A 22,392-nucleotide genomic window follows, 5' to 3' on the forward strand; every position below is an offset into this window, starting at 1 on the left:
AAATACACAAGTGTCTATGTACGTACATGTATACAATGTTTCAATACCTGCTTTCTTTAAAGATGAAGAACTTTGGACGAATTCTATGTTTACACACTGAAGAGGGCGGCACCTTGCACCCCTTCCATCCCCCCCCCCCTCTACACCTGTAAAAGTATATTTACGTTTGGAATTCCCAGACCATTTATAGTAACCGTTTCTTATTTTTAATTATTACGACATTGGTTTATCCAAAACTAGACACACATACAACCGTAAGTATTGTTGAGCTGAGAACTATCCTTGTTATTTCAATATCTTTTAAATTAATTTGTTGCTATGCGTGTATGGATATACTTCTTCAAAATGGCATTGGTTCGCACTTGTATTTGTTCAATACTTAACTTTAAGGTTAGTATTTTCATTACAATAAATCTAGTTGAATAATCTGTTGAAATTGTATGTAATTTATAGGCATTTGCGAGCGATCAATCCCTAATTGCATATATATCAGGGCCACATATAGATATAGAACGATGGGAATGGCTGTTTAAACAAATTCATTCAAAACCATTTGGAAACAAATATGTTACCATGGTATTGTGTACGACCGGTGCATTTTTAATACAAATACTGGTTTCCCTTAACCGCAATAACCTGTCTTTATTTTAAGTCGTGCTAATTATGGATATTACACACCTCCTTCGCAATTACCTGGGTTTATTTTAAGGCAAAGCGGGAGCGGACAAGGACCGACCAAGAATGTATTATAAAGAAGCATCCCCAAAAACATAGACATGAGGTGCAAGGATTTAAATAGGCCACCAGGAACACGTGCAAGGGGCGCGAAAACTCGAAAAATTCCGAAATCGCGTATTTTCCTGGTCCACTAGGTTAATGTTACATCTGAATTTCAAAATTTATGTTGATGATTGCTTTCTGCTACTGCTTTGGACCTGAAGTATTTTGTCTAATGTGAAAGTTAGGTTTCCAAACATATTCTGCAAAGAAACATTAAGATATATGTCTGTTGAGTACGCATATTACCTTAAAGGTCCCTTGTTGACAACTCTTTTACATAGATCGAATTCTAAACAAAGTCCAAAGCAGAAATTTGGATGTTAACCATCTTATTTTGTTTACTGAGACACCTTTCAACGTTGCCTGAATATTTGTCTGTGGAAGGTATAGTAAACAAGGATATACGAATATGTGATAGACATCTTTTTTTATGCTAACGGAAGAAATACTGTGTTTTATCAGTGAGATAAAATTCAAATTCACTCAAAATAAAATAATATCCTCTGTCTATTTGTCTTTTGAAGAAGATTTACATATTACATGACGGAGATTGACCTTGTAAAATTGTATATGGGTGTTGTGATTGCATGTATAAGAAGAACGCAAAGTCCATTTAGCCGATTGGTCGTTTTGTAAATATGTTTGAACCAACTTGATACAGAGAATACCTTGTTCCTAAATAGACTTTGTATCTACAATTCGAGTACGACCGATCCTTTTTTGTAGATTGAACACACCAGAGGACACAGAATGAGTGAATTAGACCAGTTCGTTAACAAATCAAAGACAGCTACAAGTGTCAGCAATACCGACCGAGTACTCCGAGGTAAATGCTTGCGCACTTTCTTTTATTTTTTGCTTTCATTATTACACCACAATCCTTACAAACCGAAATCATTCTACGAAATATTCAAATGGACCGAAGGGATAGTTGATACTTTTCAGACGGAACTTCTCGAATGTAATATACTTTGTTTGGTTATATGACCATAAAAGATAGAAAAGATAATTATGAGTAGTTTAAATGTAAATGTATCTCAGGCTTTTTAAGAACTGCGCTATTTGAAGAAAGAAAAAGAACTTACATAATTATATTTTTTAAATCTAGAAAACAAAACAGTGGTCGATGGTGCGTCTGACAACAAAGCGTTGGAAATGGACACCAAAAGGGCTTGTGTATCAGCCAACGGAACATTAAATGTAAATGTTTACATTAGTTATCAAGACAAAAAGTAACAGTTTTGTATTAGTGTTGTGTGATTGAATACTGCTTAAGCCGGTGCTAGGGGGCGTGGGCAGTGTTGCATTTTCCATTACTGCTCATGAACAGACTCAATCAAACCGAGTCTGCAATTTTCACTGTTTGCCTTGTTCTCGATGCTTTCGAGGGATCTACTTTCCAGATTTTTGTAATCGCACATTTAAAAACGTACACGAACACACAGGATTTTACAGCTGTAACAATCAATAGGTAAGGGTAAGTTTCCCAGAAGCACAGAACACCCCAACCATGCAGCACAAAATAGGCGTACAACAAAAAGAATTGTAGTGGCAATATAAGTAGACGGTTTGCTTGAATAAAAAATCCAGCAACAAGCGCATCTTAATTAGATGCAAAGTAAGAAAAAATGGTTAAGGAGTAAAGAATTAGAGGTGTTGGGGGAAGTGAGAAAAGGCAGGAAAGAATATGCAACAGTTAAAGCCACGCACGTTGTGCTTAGAACTGTGTTATTTTCTACATTTGTTTGCTTGCAGGTAGATCTCTGTATCCATTATATTCAAAGACTGATACAAACTCAACTGCCAAAAGACATATGGGGTTTGGACCGGGTTTCTCGTGTACTCACAGAGCTCACATTGCGTAAGTCATAGAATGAATTGTAACTGCTGAATATGACAATGAAGTTGAACCTGTAATAGTAGAAAATATTTTTCCATCAGGAGACCCCGTTTTCAAAATGTCGTTCTAACAAACCATATTAACATTATTCAGGCTTTTTACACAACTTCTAAAATTTCATCATGTTTGCCCGGGAAAAATTCCAGTTCGAAAAAATATGGAACCATATTTTTAAAATCCGATTGGATAAAAATCCGATTGGATAGCGTATTGGACAATTTTTAACTGATCTTTATGTGCATGAATATCTCAGAATTATTACAATTTTGTGCCATTTATTCCTTCTTGGTTCCTGAACTACCAGATGTTTCTATGTCATTTAGAAATTGTAGTGAAGTTTGCCAAAATGTTGGTTTTGCAAAGATATAAATATACAAGTGCTAAAGGATAAATCAAATATTCATGTTAATTATTACTGTAAGATGAATGATTATTGGCTAACATTTCGCACAATATAACGAGATGTTCAAGCTACTCAACAAGAAATAGGACAGATCTATATGTCTGACAAAAGATATTTGCACGAACGTAAAGGTACAATTGAAAACGTATAGATTAGATATTCTTGTCGGCATCCATTTGTACGAGAGAATTGAAACATATATATGTACAGTTAAATTGTACATTGACCCAGATAAAATTGAAGAGCTATAATGTATTGTACAATATGCATTATACAACTACGTAACAGAACTCCCACTTATTAAAAATGTTAAATCAGATTTTTGTAAACTTACAATACCATAGTATCAAAATCGATCCCGGGCTCAAAAAGAGATTATTGAACTGTTGGTATGTTTGGATGTTTAAACGTACGTGCAAATGTTCATTACATTTTACGTTATTTTGTTGTAACACCAATGTTTTGAGATTCAAAGTAATCGCTAAATTACCTTTGTTTCCAAGCTATTTGTCTAGATGGTTTGAAAGTAGAACATTACAACCCGGAATCCCAGATTTGCTGCAATGGTGTTATCAGTAATAGAGACAAGCACAATAAAAGCTGCTGTCACGGAGAAGTGATCGACAACACAGCTTTTCTATGTTGCAACGACGTTAAGTATGAAAGGTGAGGACTCTAATTTTATAGATAAGCTTTAAACTTTAATCACGATCCGTCTAAGTTAAAGATAACACATAATTACCGAGTCACTTCCGTGTGATGAGATAAGGCAGATGTTGTGACCGTACTGTTGAATTAGTGTGAATTTATATTTTGATTGAAAAAAAGAAAATTTAGTGGATTATATCTTATCTTTATTAAAGTGCACTTTGATTCCAGAAATGAAAGCAATGGTTGTTGTGGAACATTCGAGTATGACAAACGCACAAAAGGATGTTGTGGTGGAATGTTACACAACATTTCAGAAAAACAAACTTGTTGCCATGAAAATACGGAATTGACATTACCAGGTAAGTAAGAATGATATTAATCGCAGAAAGCAAACACTTCTATAAAAGGAATTAATATTATGAGCAGACTCAATGAAAATCGACTTGCTTACATGAATCTTATGCTTCTAAAGTATCTTCCCGAAGACTTACTTTTCGTCTTGCCATTTCTTCCATCAATGTTATTTGTTCTGTTTTTAGCTCGCCTGAGCACGAAGTGCTCAAAGGTGAGCTTTTGTGATCGCCCTGTGTCCGTCGTCCGTCCGTCCGTCGTCAGTCCGTCGTCCGTCCGTCGTCAACAATTTGACTGTTAACACTCTAGAGGTCACATTTTTTGCCCAATCTTAATGAAACTTGGTCAGAATGTTACCCTTAATAAAATCTTGGATGAGTTCGATATTGGGTTATCTGGGGTCAAAAGCTAGGTCACCAGGTCAAATCAAAGAAAAAGCTTGTTAACACTCTAGATGTCACAATTTTGGCTCGATCTTAATGAATCTTGGTCAGAATGTTACCCTCAATAAAATCTGGGACGAGTTTGATATTGGGTCATCTGGGGTCAAAAACTAGGTCACGGGTCAATTCAAAGGAAAATCTTGTTAACAGTCTAGAGGTCACAATTTTGGCCCGATCCTAATGAATCTTGGTCAGAATGTTATCCCCAATAAAGTCTTGGACGAGTTTGATATTGGGTTATCTGGGGTCAAAAACTAGGTCACCGGGTCAAATCAAAAGAAATGCTTGTTAACACTGTAGAGGCCACATTTATGATCATATCTTAATGAAACTTAATCTAAATGTTCATCTTGATGATCTTAAGTTCCAGTTTGAATTTGGGTCATGTAGAATTAAAAACTAGGTCACCGGGTCAAATTAAAGGAAAAGCTTGTTTACACTGTAGAGGCCACATTTATGACCATATCTTAATGAAACTGGGTGTAAATGTTAATCTTGATGATCTTTAGATCAAGTTCAAATCAGGGTCAGGTGGGGTCAAAAACTAGGTCACTAGGTCAAATCAAAGGAAAAGCTTATTAACACTCTAGAAGCTACATTTATGATTGTATCTTAATGAAACTGAGCCAGAATGTTAAACTTGAGGATCTTTAGGTCAAGTTTGAATCTGGGTCATGTTGGTTAAAAAAATCAGGTCACCGGGTCAAATCAAAGAAAAGCTAGTTAACACTCTAGAGGCCACATTTATGACCGTATCTGATTGATTCTTGGTCAGAATGTTAATCTTGATGATCTATAGGTCAAGTTCAAATCTGGGTCAGGTGGGGTCAAAAACTAGGTCACTAGATCAATTCAAGGGAAAAGCTTGTTAACATTCTAGAGGCCAAATTTATGACTGTATCTTCATGAAACTTGGTTAGAATGTTAAACTTGATGTTCTTTAGGTCAAGTTCGAATCTGGGTCATGTCAGGTCAAAAACTAGGTCACCGGGTCAAATCAAAGGAAAAGCTAGTTAACACTTTAGAGGCCTCATTTATGCCATATCTTAATGAAACTTGGTCAGAATGTTGATATTGATGATCTTTAGGTCATAGGTCAGGTGAGCGATACAGGGCCTTCATGGCCCTCTTGTTCAAATATCGTTCATTTAGCTCGTTTAATGATTAACGATTGAACTGTATACATATTCTTCATGAAACCACTTCAAATGTTGTGCAATCATGGTCTCCATTGCACCGTTTCAACCGTCTTTCAGAATACATGTTCTCTATGATACCGATTCAACCGTCTTTCAAAATGCATGTTCTCTATGATACCGGTTCAACCGTCTTTCAAAATGCATGTTCTCTATGATACCGATTCAGCCTTCTTTCAAAATGCATGTTCTCTATGATACCGATTCAACCTTCTTTCAAAATGCATGTTCTCTATGATACCGATTCAACCGTCTTTCAAAATGCATGTTCTCTATGATACCGGTTCAACCGTCTTTCAAAATGCATGTTCTCTATGATACCGGTTCAACCGTCTTTCAAAATGCATGTTCTCTATGATACCGGTTCAACCGTCTTTCAAAATGCATGTTCTCTATGATACCGATTCAGCCGTCTTTCAAAATGCATGTTCTCTATGATACCGATTCAGCCGTCTTTCTAAATGCATGTTCTCTATGATACCGATTCAGCCGTCTTTCATAATGCATGTTCTTTATGATACCGATTCAGCCTTCTTTCTAAATACATGTTCTCTATGATACCGATTCAACCGTCTTTCAAAATGCATGTTCTCATGATATCGATTCAGCCGTCTTTCAAAATGCATGTTCTCTATGATACCGCTTCAACCGTCTTTCAAAATGCATGTTCTCTATGATACCGGTTCAACCGTCTTTCAAAATGCATGTTCTCTATGATACCGGTTCAACCGTCTTTCAAAATGCATGTTCTCTATGATACCGATTCAACCGTCTTTCAAAATGCATGTTCTCTATGATACCGATTCAACCGTCTTTCAAAATGCATGTTCTCTATGATACCGATTCAACCGTCTTTCCAAATACATGTTCTCTATGACATCGCTTCAGCCGTCTTTCAAAATATATGTTCTCCATGATATCGCTTTAACCGTCATGCAAAATACATGTTCTCCATGATACCGCTTCAATCGTCAATCGAAAAAAAAAAACAGCAACACGTCATCACCGTAAAACTGCTTAAACTCTTTGCAGAATATACATGTTCTCCATAACAACTTGACCATCAAAGGATCTGTTGTGCTACACCTCCGTGACATCTTCGAAACGCTACTGCTATTTGAAAGTTTCAAGTCTGGCTTTATCCACTACTTACAACAAACGGGAAAATACGCCAGTATCATTCTTATTTTATAAATTGCATTTATATATTTACAGGTAAATGCTGCAACGCAATGAGCATTGATGGATCATGTATGTCTTGTGTAAATGACACACTAGCGGAGATAACTCTTGATGCCTCAACTGATCTATGTTGTAGGGGAATGGTAATTTGTTTGTTTTATGGTACTCTGTTTTATCTATTATACATGCTTTGTTTGGAAAAATGTTCTGTCATTGTGTATTATGATACATGTAACTCCAGACAGTTCAGAACTTTGAATCACTAGTTAGGCTTTATGTACATGGAGCACAAAACGAAAGTACACTTTGTGTAACTTAAATCGAAATAAGTGAAGATATTCTTACGATAAAATATATATGTCTCAACAAAAGCGTGCACACTTAAAACGTATTTTATAATTTTCGTTTGACACACACAGTGTTAAGGTATGGGTATACTTAACAAATCATTCCTGCACTAAACACATATTGTTTAATGCAAGTCATACGTGAGACGTTTGAAAACAAACCTCGAATTCGAAAAGTATTCTTTAACCTTAAGCCTGCTAGCGACAAGATATTTTTGTCGGCTGATCATTGTCTGCACCGTTCTCTTTCCAGTCAGTAAGTTTTCAGTGAAAATTGTTGAAAAAGACGTTAAACCCGAACACACACACACACACACAAATTTTCAGTGAACACCCCTTTGAATAATAAATGGTGCTGCCCAAATTGAATCATAGACCAGTACATTGTGTAAGTTTAATTGATTAAGAATCTGAGTTTGTGGTACAGTATATATTACAGAAGGAGTATTCTTGACTATTGTAATAAGCTTTAACCTTAAAATGATTTAAAAGGATTTAAAACAGAGCAGTTATTTTTGAATTATCAGGGGAAAAAGAGAAGCCGTGTGTGCAGCAACGGTAATTTGAACGAAACTGTGACTGAAGGTACGCTTTATTACATGTTGTGTATCAATATAAATTATATAAGTTGTACGTATTTTATGTTAAGAATGTTCAGGATTATAAAAAAAACTGTCCACTGCTATGTTGATAAAGAGCTTTGATGACGATTCAAGGGAACCATTTGCCTATACAATAAAGGCTTGAGAGACAACGTTGATTACATTTACATCTTTAACATCAGGGCATGATAGGGTCTTAGAGTGAGAGTGTGGTACTTTTTACAATTAACCGTTTGAACAACCACTGATGTTTAGGCACTTATCGTTCCAAGACGGTGCCTTAGGCACGTATCGTTCCGAGACGGTGCCCAACTATTTTTAGTTTTTTACATTTTACCATTGCACTTCATTCATAATTAATGAACTAGTGTTAAACAATGACAATGTTTAATACAATCTTTGTAAAATAGGTATTTTAACTTTATTTATCAATAAAGGTTACAATTACAGATCAAGAAAGAAATGCCATGTCACCCTGGAACAATGAATCTGATAACAGAATAAGTTACACAATATTCGGTAGGTGCACGATACTAATTGGAAGTATTCTTACACCTTTATTTCGTGTAGTAAAAACTAATTAGTACCTTACTGATTGAAAACGAATTACGGGGATTGTATGTTCGCTCCTCGTTTATGTGTCAGTCCGTCACCCATTGCAGTCCGTTCCATAACGCTGCCATCCATAATTGATTTGATACTATTTGGCGCAAAGAGCTTCCCATAAAGAAACTGTGTGCCGCACTTCAGTTAGATCCCTACCTCAGTGGTCAAGTTCACTGTTAAAAACTCAAAGGTCAACGGCGTATTTTTGTGTTCGGTCAAACCATCATCCATCTTTCAACTTTGCACATGTATTCCCTGTACGAAGACGATGTGTCGTGCATAAAACCCTGACCAATAGCTCAACTGTTAAGGTCACATTCAGAGATAAAACATTTCAGGTCATTTTGTTTTCCAGATTTTTACTTTTTAATTTATGAATGGATGATAATTTAACACCATGCGTCGCATGTAGCATTCTTTAATGGTCCTCCCTCAAGGTGCTTCAAATTGTCAATTGGTCGTTTGTAGGGACACCAAGAACAAATGATATGGAAAAGAACCGTTTTCAAGAACCACTTAATACATCATCACCGAACCCTTGTACGGATTTCTCTAAATTCTGTGCAAATTTAACCGCTTCTTCCTTTTTTAAGGGACTGTCTAAGCTAAAAATAGAAACATCTTTCAATCACTTCCCACTAATCCCTTTGTCTTCACCAAACTTGCAGGGTCAGCATCAGCTAAAATAGTAAATAACGCCTTGTTGTCTTCATGGATCCTCAAGAAAGTTTGTCTGTAACATCCTTGAATGAGTCATTATCATGTTTTTTTCAAGTGGTTCTGATTGTCTGCACTGACCAATAAAAGGATATTCGACAAACCTGGTCAAAAGCATCCTCAAAAAGTAGGCAAACGGTTCCGCTTGACTTCCTTATTCTTGCTAGGGTCCTTTGTTTGTTTGTTTTCGGTGTAACGCCGTTTTTCAACAGTATTTAAGTCATGTAACGGCGGGCAGTTAACCTAACCAGTGGTCCTGGGTTCTGTACCAGTACAGACCTGTTCTCCGCAAGTAACTGCCAACTTCCCCGCGTGAATTATCAGAGGTCGAGGACGAATGATTTCAGACACAATGTCTTTAATCAAATCGTCACGGAGAACATACGCCCCGACCGGGGATCGAACTCGGAACCTCGTGATCTGTAGACCAACGCTTTCCCTACTGAGCTAAGCGGGTCATGACATATTCCAAGTCGGAAGTCCATGCAAGGGGAGCCACGGTCCTCTTTTAAGTTTGTCTTGCCATAATGAAGTTTTTGCATTGACATCTTCACTTTTTATACAACTTGCGCTGCATATCTTTATTTACTTTGAGTGGGCACTGTTTTCTTAAACGAAAATTGAATCCTCAAACGACTAGTTTATTTTATATATTTTCAGAAAAGTTGACACCGTCCGTTTTAAACAAATACATGATATAAGTAATTTTGAATTGTATATTTCATTTCAGGGTCAGTTGCTGGCAGTGCAGGTTTCTTCAGCATATGTGGTGTTGCCATAAGTTACTTTAAATGTAGACGTCGCAGAATTGCATATTTGGTTCTGAAGAAATCGGCAGATTATCACGTACCTAAAATTACACTTGCTAATTACACAAGAGCTCTAGAATCACCAGTCAATCACCATACCCAAGCAATTGAAGATACCCAAAAAGCTGAAAGTTTCACTTTTGTTAAATTCAATTCTGCAAACATTCAGTTCACCTCTGCTGGAAAAAGGTATGCGAAACTTACAAATATTTCAACATGTCCTGACAGCGTTGTTTCAAGTTTTGCGTCTTCAAATGCAACAGACCTGAGAGATTTTAGCAAATGCAGTCTCATTACGAACGAAAACCTAACACTGGAACTTGTCCATGAATCTCATACCCAAACAATTACGAACAATTTAGAATGTAAGAAAACAATATTTGGAACACCATTTGATGGCACATTCATGCTAGATGAAACAAACCGTACCCTGCAAATGCATTATTCGGACGCGGCAATGACATTACCCTTAGGCATGACAAAAGCTGGCCAAGTTGAAGTCAGTGCCTCGACATTCAGAAGTATTGAAGCTACAAGAGAAAAGTTGGGTCTGTCCGATGATGAAATCATAGCATCACCAGTAGTAGAGTATGCTATCAATGGTAGTAGGAAGCTAGATGGATATGCTTTTGTCAGATTACCGTTCGTAGGAAAGTCAACCAATCTGAAGGTCAAGAAGTTTGAGTCTGATGAAGGCCTTGAAACTGTTGCAAAGTCACACGAAATCCCGAGAAAAGACAAACAAAATGAAGATCTGGATACGTACTATATCGTTGATAGTAATGTATTTTAAATGTATTTTTGAAAAGCTGTATAATTGTTTGTGACTTTTCTTATATAAATATTTGAGTTTTTTGTCAGCGCGCCCGCTAAGCTCAGTAGGGAGTGCGCGTATCGGGGGGTAGTGAGTTCGATCACCGAGCGGGGCGTATGTTCTTCGTGACGATTTGATAAAAGACAATGCGTCTGAAATCATTAGTCCCCCACCTCTGATTCATGAGGGGAAGTTGGAAGTTTCTTGCGGAGAACAGGTTTGTACTGGTACAGAATCCAGGAACACTTAACTGTCCGCCGTTACATAACTGAAATACCGTTGAGTAAACGGCGTTAAACCAAAAACAAACAAACACCTGGTCATAACAACATACTGTGAAATGATACACAACTAACTCATGGCGATTATCTGGATGGACTTTATTTCTTGAAAAACCTAACTATACAGATATATTTTCTTGTTATAAAGTATTGGTATCCTTATCCTTTTTACTTGCAGGATCTGCGGTTTTGATATATACCAAGTCTTTCTCAGGGTTTTACTGTACGATGTGCGGGCATACACGGGACCTGGAGTTGATAGCTTTCATATTTGGTTCATACAAATGTCTGAATAATATGTATGAAGTTTTTATCACGGCCTACATTGCAGATGTACTTTTGAAGATTGAGGATTATAGAAAGGTAAAATCGCTTAATGGCAATGATTTTAAGAGGTTTTTAAGTGGTAAAATAGGAAATTTCTTATTCATGTTTCTGTGGTAGGTGTTCCAGTATCGTGTGTATAATCATTTTTGAATCAGATGTGGAAAATAATTATAGTTGAAAATATACCATTTTAAGAAATTAGTGACATAAAACTTCTTTGCTAATCGTCACAAAAGGACAAAAGTCCAACAGGAAAACAGTCGTAAAAGAATGCAGCCGTGTCGACATTCGTGAAATGTCTTATTCGAATAATATTTGAGACTGACAATTTCATGGTTCATTAAAGGTAGATGAAGAAAGTAAGTAATAGTTGCAGAATACATAGAGTCTGCCGTGATGTAACAAAACTCAAAGAGCTAGGCAAAACAGTTCAGTTTCTTTGCAAGAATTTCGGAATTCGTCAGTTGTTAGGTCAGTGCCCGGAATAAGGACACAGCTGATACAGTAGTCAAGTTCTAAATTTTAACTTGTGGGAACACACACGCGCGCACGCACGCACGCACGCGCACACCAATCAAAGCTTGACTATTTAAAGTAAAATGCTGCTGACAAATCGTTATATTTGGATTTTTTTATTGAAGTATTTTGTTGAGCAAAGAGGAATCAAAGATTATAATAAATTAAATCCAAAATAGAAACAATATTTGAAAGAAAAGTTTGGTTAAAATCAGACACGCTTTTAACCTCTGGAACGAATGACGACACAAGCGATAATTAGATATTTTTATATAGTTTTTGTTATGCACATTACTTTGGTTTGTGCTAAATTGTTAATCCGTCTTTTACTTATGAAATTTAGGAAATGTTCGAAAATGAAGAAAATCGTCAAGGACGAAAATGTCTGCGTAGCGAAATTCCGCTTGGAATGCCAGACGACTGCGATTTAGTTGGAAACGATTACATAGAAGCATGTTTGTTCCTAAAAACTGATGAAGATAAAAGGAAATGGAAGCATGTTATTCACCCAGAAAGAGGAACACCTGTCTACCCGCCAAAACAAGTATGTAATTATTATGATTTTTTAACAATTTTAACACAAAAGAAGCCAGATAGGACGGAATAAGATAAATGTTATTGCCAATAGACAAATTAGCCGCGCCATGGGAAAACCAACATAGTGGCTTTGCGATCAGCATGGATCAAGACCAGCCTGCGCATCCGCGCAGTCTGGTCAGGATCCATACTGTTCGCTTTCAAAGCCTATTGCAATTAGAGAAACCATTAGCGAACAGCATGGATCCTGACCAGACTGCGCGGATGCGCCGGCTGGTCTGGATCCATGCTGGTCGCAAAGCCACTATGTTGGTTTTCCTATGGCGCGGCTCAAATGACGATCAGACACTCGATGCATTGCCAGTTGAAGACAAAATACATTATTTAAGCATTAAATGAACAAATGAACATTAAAGATATAAAACTATTAAAGCATCGCTTATGATTGGATATTGCCTATGGCTAGCTACCAAAAACTGTGATTCAGCGCCATGAAGCATAACTCTTATCTGTAATTCGAAGTTGTTGGCGAGACAGTAAAAACATTAACATCTCTAAATATATTAATGCTTATGTTTCTGAATAGTTTTTGATTTCAAATATTTTATGCAGTTGTAGTTTAATTTTAGTATAATTTTGTTTTCTTTTGCTTTGTAGAAAATAAAACTGGCAACAATTGCACAGAACTGTCAACGGTGCCTACAGATCCATACTCGCAGAAATACCCGGTCAGTCCAAAAGAATTGGTATCTCAGCAATAATGAAAACACTGTACCTAGTGATAAATTTCAATGTTATATAGATCTAACTGTATGTAAAAAAGACACAGAAATCTTTGAACCAAACTGCATCACCATTGATGAACTAGAGCTCCGTGAAACTGATCGATCTCGTATAAAGGTTTGTCTTTTGTAGTACTCCTAAATATCTTCATTACTACCCGCAAGAAATATCAAAAGAAAGAAGGTCCACAATAAAACATTTTTAAATTTTGAAAAGAGTTATCATGGTGTTGGTAACTTCTATACCACATTAGTGTTTATTTGGGATGAATACGAACAGATACTGGTATATTTGTCCCTACCTAATATACTAGTATATTATATTGATCATTATACACCGGAGGTATCTTATGATCATGTAGTGGTTATGACTAAAAGGTGACCATTGCAAAATATTTATTGAGCAAACTATACATTTTAAAAGGGATTCTAAGAAGCGTATGAATGAGTTTTTCGGGTGGTTCCAAACATTGCATAGTTTACAGCCCTACTACTTGTTACCATGAAATGCAGAAATTGCGTGTTTTCATGTTTAAGTTTCAATTTAACTTTGCAGAGTTACGCGCCCCTAGGCCACAATATTGCAGCTTGTGGCGCAAAGTACTTTCACGGTTTTAAATAGAATCAAATGAAACGTCATACACATGATCTCACCAAGACATCTGCTGACTGTTTTATCTAAAAAGAAACAGTTCAAGTGTTGCGGGGAAAAAGCAAGTTGGACTTGGGCAAATTTATTACCCGCTTAAGCCGGTGCTAGGGGACGTGAGAGGTGTTGCACATTTCATTACCTCTCATGAACAGACTCAGTCAAACCGAGTCTACTATTGTTCTTCTTGGATACATTCTTTGCTTCCAAGGGATCTATTTACAGATTTTATTAACTATCAAAACAGCAGTTTTTAAGTGTTGTGTGGCGGCTGTAAAAAGTCTCCCCGTACTTGGATTCAGTGTTGTTATATTTTCTGGTCCTTTCGGATCATGGAGTCCATTCAACATATGTGTAATAGAGTTCCGCTTAGGCCGGTGCTAGGGAGCGTCGTGAGAGGTGTTGTACATTACATTACCTCTAATGAACAGACTCAATCAATCCGAGTCTGCTATTATTCTTCTTGATCGCATTCTTTGCTTCCAAAGGATCTTTTTACAGATTTTATTATTTTCTCTGACAAAGCGTATTATTGGGGTACTTATCACATTCAATGACAGTCCTTATTCAATTTTGAATCTCCAAGAAGAGTACAAATGTATGTTTATAACATATTTAGATTTTCCGATTAAATTTTAAGATAATGTGTGATTTTTTTAATTATAGGATTCGTTTCCAGTACAAGAAACAAGTTCTTTAACAGGGGCGTGTGCAGCTAGACTAAGTAGGAAATCTTCAAGGAACGTGGGTACTGAAGGTGATATACAATTGTCCAGCCCTCAATCACACACGCTTGTGCGAGCGGAGAGTGAACAAGATTTAATGAGGAATAGTAGTGTAGGAAATGGACGCAGGCACATTCCACCGAGTCCAGAATTGTCACAAGCATATGGAACCACAGGTTTTCCGGCTATCCCGAACATTGATTCACCCGAGCCAGATGATTAACATAGGTCGGGAACATATGACCTATAATTGTGTCGGTGCGACGTTAAACCAAACCAAAAGAAATAATGTGAAAAAGCATTACTAATCTGATTTGCTTTGTGTCACATGCCTTGTAAACAATATAGCTACCTCTTTCAGAGGTATACGGTAAATCGCTCTGTCGCAATTCACGAGCTTGTACATGTCGCGATAAAAGAACGTCAACACAATGTTGGTGTTTTCTGTATTTTTACAAGCAATGTATCAACTATAAAAAAATCGAGGAACGGTTGGCAAAGAAGATTTGGTTAAATTTTACTTAGAACTTAAAGTTCGCTAAATTACTCTTGATTTGTAATCGTGGCATGTTTACCAAATGCATTTTCGGTTCCAAATTTATTTCCAAATACGTTGTATACATTACAGCTATCTCATGCCTACTCGGTTTGCTTCTTGATATCAGTTAAAATGCAAACATGTAACAATGCAATGTTTCTTGACGTAACGGCACAGTTCACTGCTAAATCAGCTTACTGGTAAACATCGCCACGACCACAAATCAAAAATAAATTAGCAAACTTTAAGTTTTCTGTAAAGTTAAATCAAATTTACATCGCCTACCATTCTCCGATTTTCGATATTCGATACAATGATTGTAAAAATACAGAAAATACGATGACACTCAGCTGTGTTGACGTTCTTTTATCGCGACATGTACTAGATCGTAAGTTGCGACAGAGCGATTTTCCGTATACCTCTGAAAGAGGTACATGTAGTAGCTCTGTTGTTTACCAGGCGTGTGTCATGATAATGACATTGATAACACAGTGCTTTACAGAGAGCACAAGTATTAGAAAGATAATGTAAGCAATAACGTTGTAAAAGATTCCGTTACACAACAATGAATTGTGAACATATTAGACGTTCAGTCTTGTTATTACCAAGTAATAAAATATGGTTATTATGACAGTAACTTGATCCTGAGTGCAGTATTCGGCTCGAGTGGATTTTGCCAGATCGGATCTCACGAGGGGCGCACGCGCCGAGTGTGATCCGACCTTGCAAAATCCACGAGAGCCGAATACAAAGTCCCGGATCTAGCTACTGTTATAAATGACCCTTTTATTATATACCTTTACCATTTTGATTCTTGTTTTGTTCTTGAACGAAAGCTTCAATGTTTATCGATATTAAATGGAACTTAGTGAAGTTTTTATGTGCGCTATTAATAGAAATGTGGCAGGTCATGCATATGTATGAAAATAGTCTGGCAGCATTACAATACGGAAGGTACAATACGGAATTTAAAAAGTACAATACGGAATTTTGTCTGTCTGTTCATATTTAATTGTGAAATACAAGCCGAATTTTTACAGAATTTATATTGGTATATAATAAATGTAGATAATGCATGAATGAGACAGTTGCTTCGATAGAAAAAATGTACAGTTTAAAAAGTACTTCTTTAAACATGATATAAAAATGAAGATATTTTAAGAAATTTTCTTATAAACAGAATTAATTTCCTTTTTGATTGAAACAAATTCAGTGTATTTTCTTTCAAGCTTCCTTTGATTTATATTTTGAATAATGTTTTAATATATATAAAATAGCTATCAAAAGTATCATGTGTATAATATTTATCATTTCATTATTTTTTTCCATCTTGTTAACCATGTCCAGATGGTAAAGGTAAAAACATAACCATAATGAATTGCTTTGTTTTCTCTTTCTCACAGACTGATTTTTTTTTTTAAAAAAAAGGTATCTGTTATAAAATAAATCTAAATGCGCATGTTGGAATAGCGGATGTTCTATTACAACATGACATGTTATGCATACATTGACAACTTTCCAGTGAAATACACATATATTCTATAGTATTTTTTATCAGCCCAATGCCACGCTAAACGGTGTCAAGACCTGGCTGTCTATAAAATATAATTTATACATGGATTTATGTATAATTATATAAAGATGATTCCAGTAACATGTTTGTTTTTAATTTTCTTATACTCGGTGGATTTTATTCAGAGACGGTGCAACTTGTGGTTTGCTCAGCAAAAGGTATGTGTCTGACATTCTCAATACTTTTTTCAAACACTTCGCCCAAATGTTTTTAGAATAATTATGTAGGAAAGGCGCATACTTATTTTGCACAATGACTATTATTTTCACTTGTTAGAGCAAAATATATCCATATTAAAAGGGAGGAGTGCTCTAATGGATAAGGTACGGCCATGGGTTCGAACCCCACTGGGGACACGACCATGACTTCTCATATGACACCAGTACTTGTTTTTCCAGGAAGCGGACTCGATAGTGGTTCCAATAAGCTTGAATCTTTTATCACATTCGACATAAAACAAGCTAAACATATCCGTCTTTGGAAAACTCATATGTTAAGTCTTATTTTTTGGTTCTTATAACATGACTGTGTAAATGTGAGTTTTGCTCAACCCAAGGCTAGAGGCGTGGATAGCTGCTAAAAGGTTCAGTCAAACCGAACGTGCAACATTTTCATTTTGTCGTGTTGGGTTACCTGTAGAGTTCCCACTTTCTAGCTCACCTGAGCACGAAGTGCTTACAAACGCCCTGTGTCCGTCATCAACAATTTGATTGTTAACACTCTAGAGGTCACAATTTTGGCCCAATCTTAATGAAACTTGGTCAGAATGTTACCCTCAAAAAATCTTGGATGAGTTTGATATTGGGTCATGTGGGGTCAAACAGATCAGATCAAAGGGAAAGTTTGTTAGCACTCTAGAGGTAACAATTTTGGCCCAATCTTAATGACACTTAGTGAGAATGTTACCCTCAATAAAATCTTGGATGATTTTGATATTTGGTCATATAGGGTCAAAAACTAGGTCACCAGGTCAAATCAAATGAAAAGTGTGTTAACATTCTAGAGGTCACAATTTTGGTTTAATCTTAATCAAACTGGTCAGAATGTTACCCATAATAAAATCTTAAACGAGCTTGATATTCGGTCATCTGGGGTCAAAAACTAGGTCACCAGGTCAAATAAAAGAAAAAGCTTGTTAACACTCTAGAGGTCACAATTTGGGCGCAATCTTCATGAAACTTGGACAAAGTGTTACCCTCTATCAAGTCTTGGACAAGTCTGGGGTCAAAAACTATGTCACTAGGTCAAATCAAAGGAAAAGAGTGTTAACACTGTAGAGGCTGCATTTAAGACTATATCTTCATGAAACTTAGTCAGAATGTTAAACTTGGTGATCTTTAGGTCAAGTTCGAATCTGGGTCATGTCGAGTCAAAAACTATCTCACCGGGTCAAATCAAAGAAAAAGCTAGTTAACACTTTAGAGGCCACATTTATGACCATATCTTAATGAAACTTAGTCAGGATTTTAATCTTGATGATCTCCAGGTCAAGTTTAAATCTGGGTCAAGTGGGGTCAAAAACAAGGTCACTAGGTTACAGCAAAGGAAAAGATTGTTAACACTCTAGAGGCCACATTTATGACTGTACCTTCATGAAACTTAGTCAGAATGTCAAACTTCATAATCTTTAGGTCAAGTTTGATTCTGGGTCATGTTGGTTAGAAAAGTAGGTCACGGGGTCAAATCAAAGGAATAGCTGGTTAACACTTTAGAGGCCACATTTATGACCATATCTAACTGAATGAAACTTGGTCAGAATGTTAATCTTGATGATATTTAGGTCAGTAGGTCTGGTGAGCGATACAAGGCCTTCATGTCCCTCTTTTTCTATTCTTTCATCGAGTAAAATGAAACCCAGAGAGTCTAATATAACGTTAATCTGAATCATTTTTGAAATTGTATGGAAGAAAGTAACGTGGTATACTAATACAAGGTAGCCGCAGTGACACATTTGTACAACTTCAGACTCCTGACCAGCAGCTCACAAGTTCGGATCACGATGAAATCGAATTGGACAAAAACCTACATAACCTGTTACTTAGATTAAAGTACTGGTCTACAGTCAGTCCAGGAAACGTAACAGACATAAGTGCAAACACTACTACTACATAATAACGAAAACACATAAACAAAGTCGTTGAACAAGGAAAGTCTTGTTACCATTTTACGGCTAAAAATCATCCCTTCTATAGTCGGAGTATTTTGGTATTTTACTATAAACGATGCCTTTTATCCAGCCACATGTGATGCATTCTGCTGATACAAATTTCTTATTACAATTAAGGTACCACGCGCCATTGGCCCTTAGGGTCAATACATCTTTTTAACAATTTTGAATTTCTAGGGAACGCTTGCGATCAAATTGTGTTGACTCCATCAGGTACACGTAGCCGTGCAAACCAATCCGTTAAAGTTGTTGATATAACATCATGTAGTTCAGTAGAAGTGTTCAAAGAAAATAACTATTTACTAACTGAAAGTCCCCCTCTGATCACTTAGACGATCAGGACGATCATCTGAAACGTAGTCAAAACGGATAACATTTCATCATTCTCACTCCAGGAGAACTACGTTCCAACGTAAGTCAAGTCTCATCGATATCATGTGACATACCTCAACGATGAAGCTACGGTGTCGCTTCGAATGACCTTGTTGATTCATATATTATGTGTAATTAAGCGTATATATTCTACGTTTCATAACTGAAAAGATGAGTTTGATGTGTGGAAGATATATTAGCTATTTGCAGCATTTTGCAAGATACAATGAACTAGTTACAAATACACATATGTAAGCTACATAAATGTTGCAAGGCCGCAACGATAACAGAGATTATGTGACAACGTCTCACATACAGTGTTGCAAAGTCTCAGTATCATAATTACCATTTGAACTTGTAGAAAATTCTTATGTACATCTTATCTTTACGTCGAGAACATTTCTTTGACATTTTCATAAATGACTGGATGACGTCTGGGCAAGATACAACAATTTAATCAGTATGACAAATGTATTTGTCGTTATAATAATACACATTATAGTATTACGCAGGGTGGAGTAAAATTCTTTTAAAATGGATTAATAAAATCATGTACAATTTCAGCATGAAAATTAAAATGTAAGGTTAATGCTCTTCAATAGAAATAAGTATCTTTCATTTATATCAAATTCCATGGAATCTTGTAAGCATTGTCGATGGCTCCTACACAAAAGTGGTGCTCAGCTGAACCATTACTCTTACAGTCAGTTTTGAAAAAGTGTATACATGTTATGCAATGTAATGTTTACATTTTACGTTAAAAGCGGATAGAGAACCTGTAAGGTTTTAATAATTGGAAGAAAATAACAATTATATTATTCTAAACTTTACAGCATGTCTTTCTTTCTCGTCCTTTTTAAACACGCGCATTTCATGAAAATTTCATTGCTAGTATTTTGCGTTGTTTTCATCTCCCAATTTCCTTATTAAGTTCTCGAAACTTGCGCATTTACTAAGATAATCCAAACTTATGCAGCATATTGCATCACCCTTTTACTTTTCTTTTTCAAACATAAGCAGTGACTCGAATCTCCTTTACTTTGTCGTTTTACTGAAACGCCCTTTTCCTTTATTTTGCCTTTTCATCTATGAGCTTGAACTTTAGCTTTGGATGTGGGATTTTCATGTAAGAAATCCATCCAGTACGCTTGCAAAAGGTCGTTTGCTCTACCAAGATGCCCGTCCGTATATGAAATAATGTTCGGAGGGGCATCTTGCGCATTCCGTCACCACGAACCTTAAAATCTTTAATTGAGCCGCGCCATGAGAAAACAAACATAGTGCATTTGCGACCAGCATAGATCCAGACCAGCCTGCGCATCCGCGCAGTCTGGTCAGGATCCATGCTGTTCACTAACGGTTTCCCTAATTGTAATAGGCTTTGAAAGCGAACAGCATGGATCCTGACCAGACTGCGGATGCGCAGTCTGGTCTGGATCCATGCTGGTTGCAAACCCACTATGTTGATTTTCTCATGGCACGGCTCAATTATCTCGGAGAGATGTAGAACGCTTCATTAATGTTACAAAATAGCTTATACATTCACACTTATTAGATAGTACGCACATGTGTACGCCGGTAATCAATTCTGTATAGATAATCAGGATCGTAAAGCATTACTTCAAGAACTTTCCACATAAATTAGCTATTTCGTAACAAATGTTTTCGGCACCATGCGCAGGCGTATTGCTCATTTTGTCCGCATATAATAATTATTATTACGTCGTGCAAATGTATTAGGAACCTGAGACGTCATAACTCGTAACAATACAAGGCGCAAGTGCCCTCAGGACGGATATTTCTGTCGAGTTCGTTAACACGTTCGTTAACGGGAGGCCGTGGGTTCGATCCCCGGCCGCGTCATACCAAAGACGTGAAAAATGGTACCAGAAGCTCCCTTGCTTGGCGCTCAGCATTAAAAGGGAAAACTGGCCTCTTCTCTCATACCCTCGTGGCGATGGATTCCATCAGGAATAAGGTGTCGAGAGTGATTAATATAATTTGTAGAACTTCCTTCACAATCGACCTAAAATAAATTATGTATAAACTAACACATAACTGATTTTTTTCTTGCACATCGTATAAAAATAAGCGTTTCATTCTGACAGATCATTTTTGTTGCATACCGTATTTCACAAATTACAACAGAAATTTAAAAGCAATTAGAAATACAATGTACTTCATTTGCAGTACTCATTCTTATGGCAGAGCATGCACCCACAGCGCGGGAAATGAACGTCCGTAAGCCGAAGTGACGTCATTACATTCAAGTGAAGCACAATAACAAAGTTCCACTTTAGTTTTATCGTTTAAAGCGTAACGGTATGTCCTTTCCGTAAAATAACGTATTTCAGACCGACAAAATACTACACTACATATAAATAGGACGAAGAGTAGGTCTCAAAGTACCTGATATTGTCTAAGTTCACATATACAATACCATATAATATCAAAGCAGCGCAAGTTATCATAACCAGAACGAGAGCCATCGCATGGGGATGCCAGATGGGTTTTGCAGGCATGGGTAAAGTCGACGGAAACGCCAGTCCGTTGTACAAGAAATAGTTTTCCTTATTACATATCTACAATCATTTCGATTGAGTTTCAATGGACTGTGATCGTGCAATATTTTTCCTGATTGTATACGTTACTATAAATAGTAACAAAAAGCCATTTAAAACGGTCATTACGGATTCTGTTTATGTATCCATAATGGCGCAGTGCGCCTCTTGCGCCATAACCATAACGGCCCCAGGTAACCAGAACGTCAGCGCGTTCTGATGTTGACGTCATGAAGCAACATTATTATGGCGATTGAAAGAGCGCTGAATCAGATCGATTGTCAAATATTGATGGCATTGTTGATAAAAAGCAATACAAATAATTCTTTTACGTGTTTGGAAAATATATAAAATGAAAATACCAAGATAAATATGAAGTGAACGTATATGATAAAAAAGTCAATAAACGGCTGGCCAATAAGTCAAAAGTCAATAAGCCTTCTAGCCGCAATGGCACGCCAAGTTTCATAATGGTCCTCGGAATAAAGCCTTCGGGCGATTATAACAATGGCAAGAAAGCACAACCCAGTCGTATATTAACTTCGAAGTAATTCTTCATGAAA

At 36.6% G+C, this 22,392-nt stretch overlaps 2 protein-coding genes across 3 annotated transcripts; both read left to right on the forward strand.

Annotated features, from left to right (window-relative positions):
* The first annotated feature begins 260 nt into the window (after positions 1-260).
* Positions 261-7,972, forward strand: LOC123531875 (uncharacterized). 2 transcript variants are annotated; one of them, XM_053517806.1, is made up of 8 exons: positions 261-390; positions 1,507-1,606; positions 1,889-1,980; positions 2,536-2,641; positions 3,587-3,749; positions 3,963-4,093; positions 6,940-7,049; positions 7,781-7,972. In XM_053517806.1, the coding sequence occupies exons 1-8, from the start codon at positions 319-321 to the stop codon at positions 7,955-7,957; spliced, it is 951 nt and encodes a 316-aa protein (XP_053373781.1). In that variant the 5' UTR covers positions 261-318; the 3' UTR covers positions 7,958-7,972. The 2 variants fall into 2 exon arrangements, with proteins under 2 accessions (XP_053373781.1, XP_053373782.1); XM_053517807.1 differs by lacking the exon at positions 261-390 and adding an exon at positions 558-872.
* Positions 7,973-8,309: 337 nt separating this feature from the next.
* LOC128546674 (uncharacterized) lies at positions 8,310-16,812 on the forward strand. The gene is made up of 6 exons (XM_053517808.1): positions 8,310-8,374; positions 9,909-10,766; positions 11,261-11,445; positions 12,269-12,469; positions 13,120-13,362; positions 14,560-16,812. Exons 1-6 carry the CDS (start codon positions 8,323-8,325, stop codon positions 14,839-14,841), a joined length of 1,821 nt encoding a protein of 606 aa, XP_053373783.1. The 5' UTR covers positions 8,310-8,322; the 3' UTR covers positions 14,842-16,812.
* Positions 16,813-22,392: the final 5,580 nt, after the last annotated feature.

The sequence above is a fragment of the Mercenaria mercenaria genome, chromosome 11 (genome assembly GCF_021730395.1).
Source record: "Mercenaria mercenaria strain notata chromosome 11, MADL_Memer_1, whole genome shotgun sequence".
Lineage (NCBI taxonomy): Eukaryota > Metazoa > Mollusca > Bivalvia > Venerida > Veneridae > Mercenaria > Mercenaria mercenaria.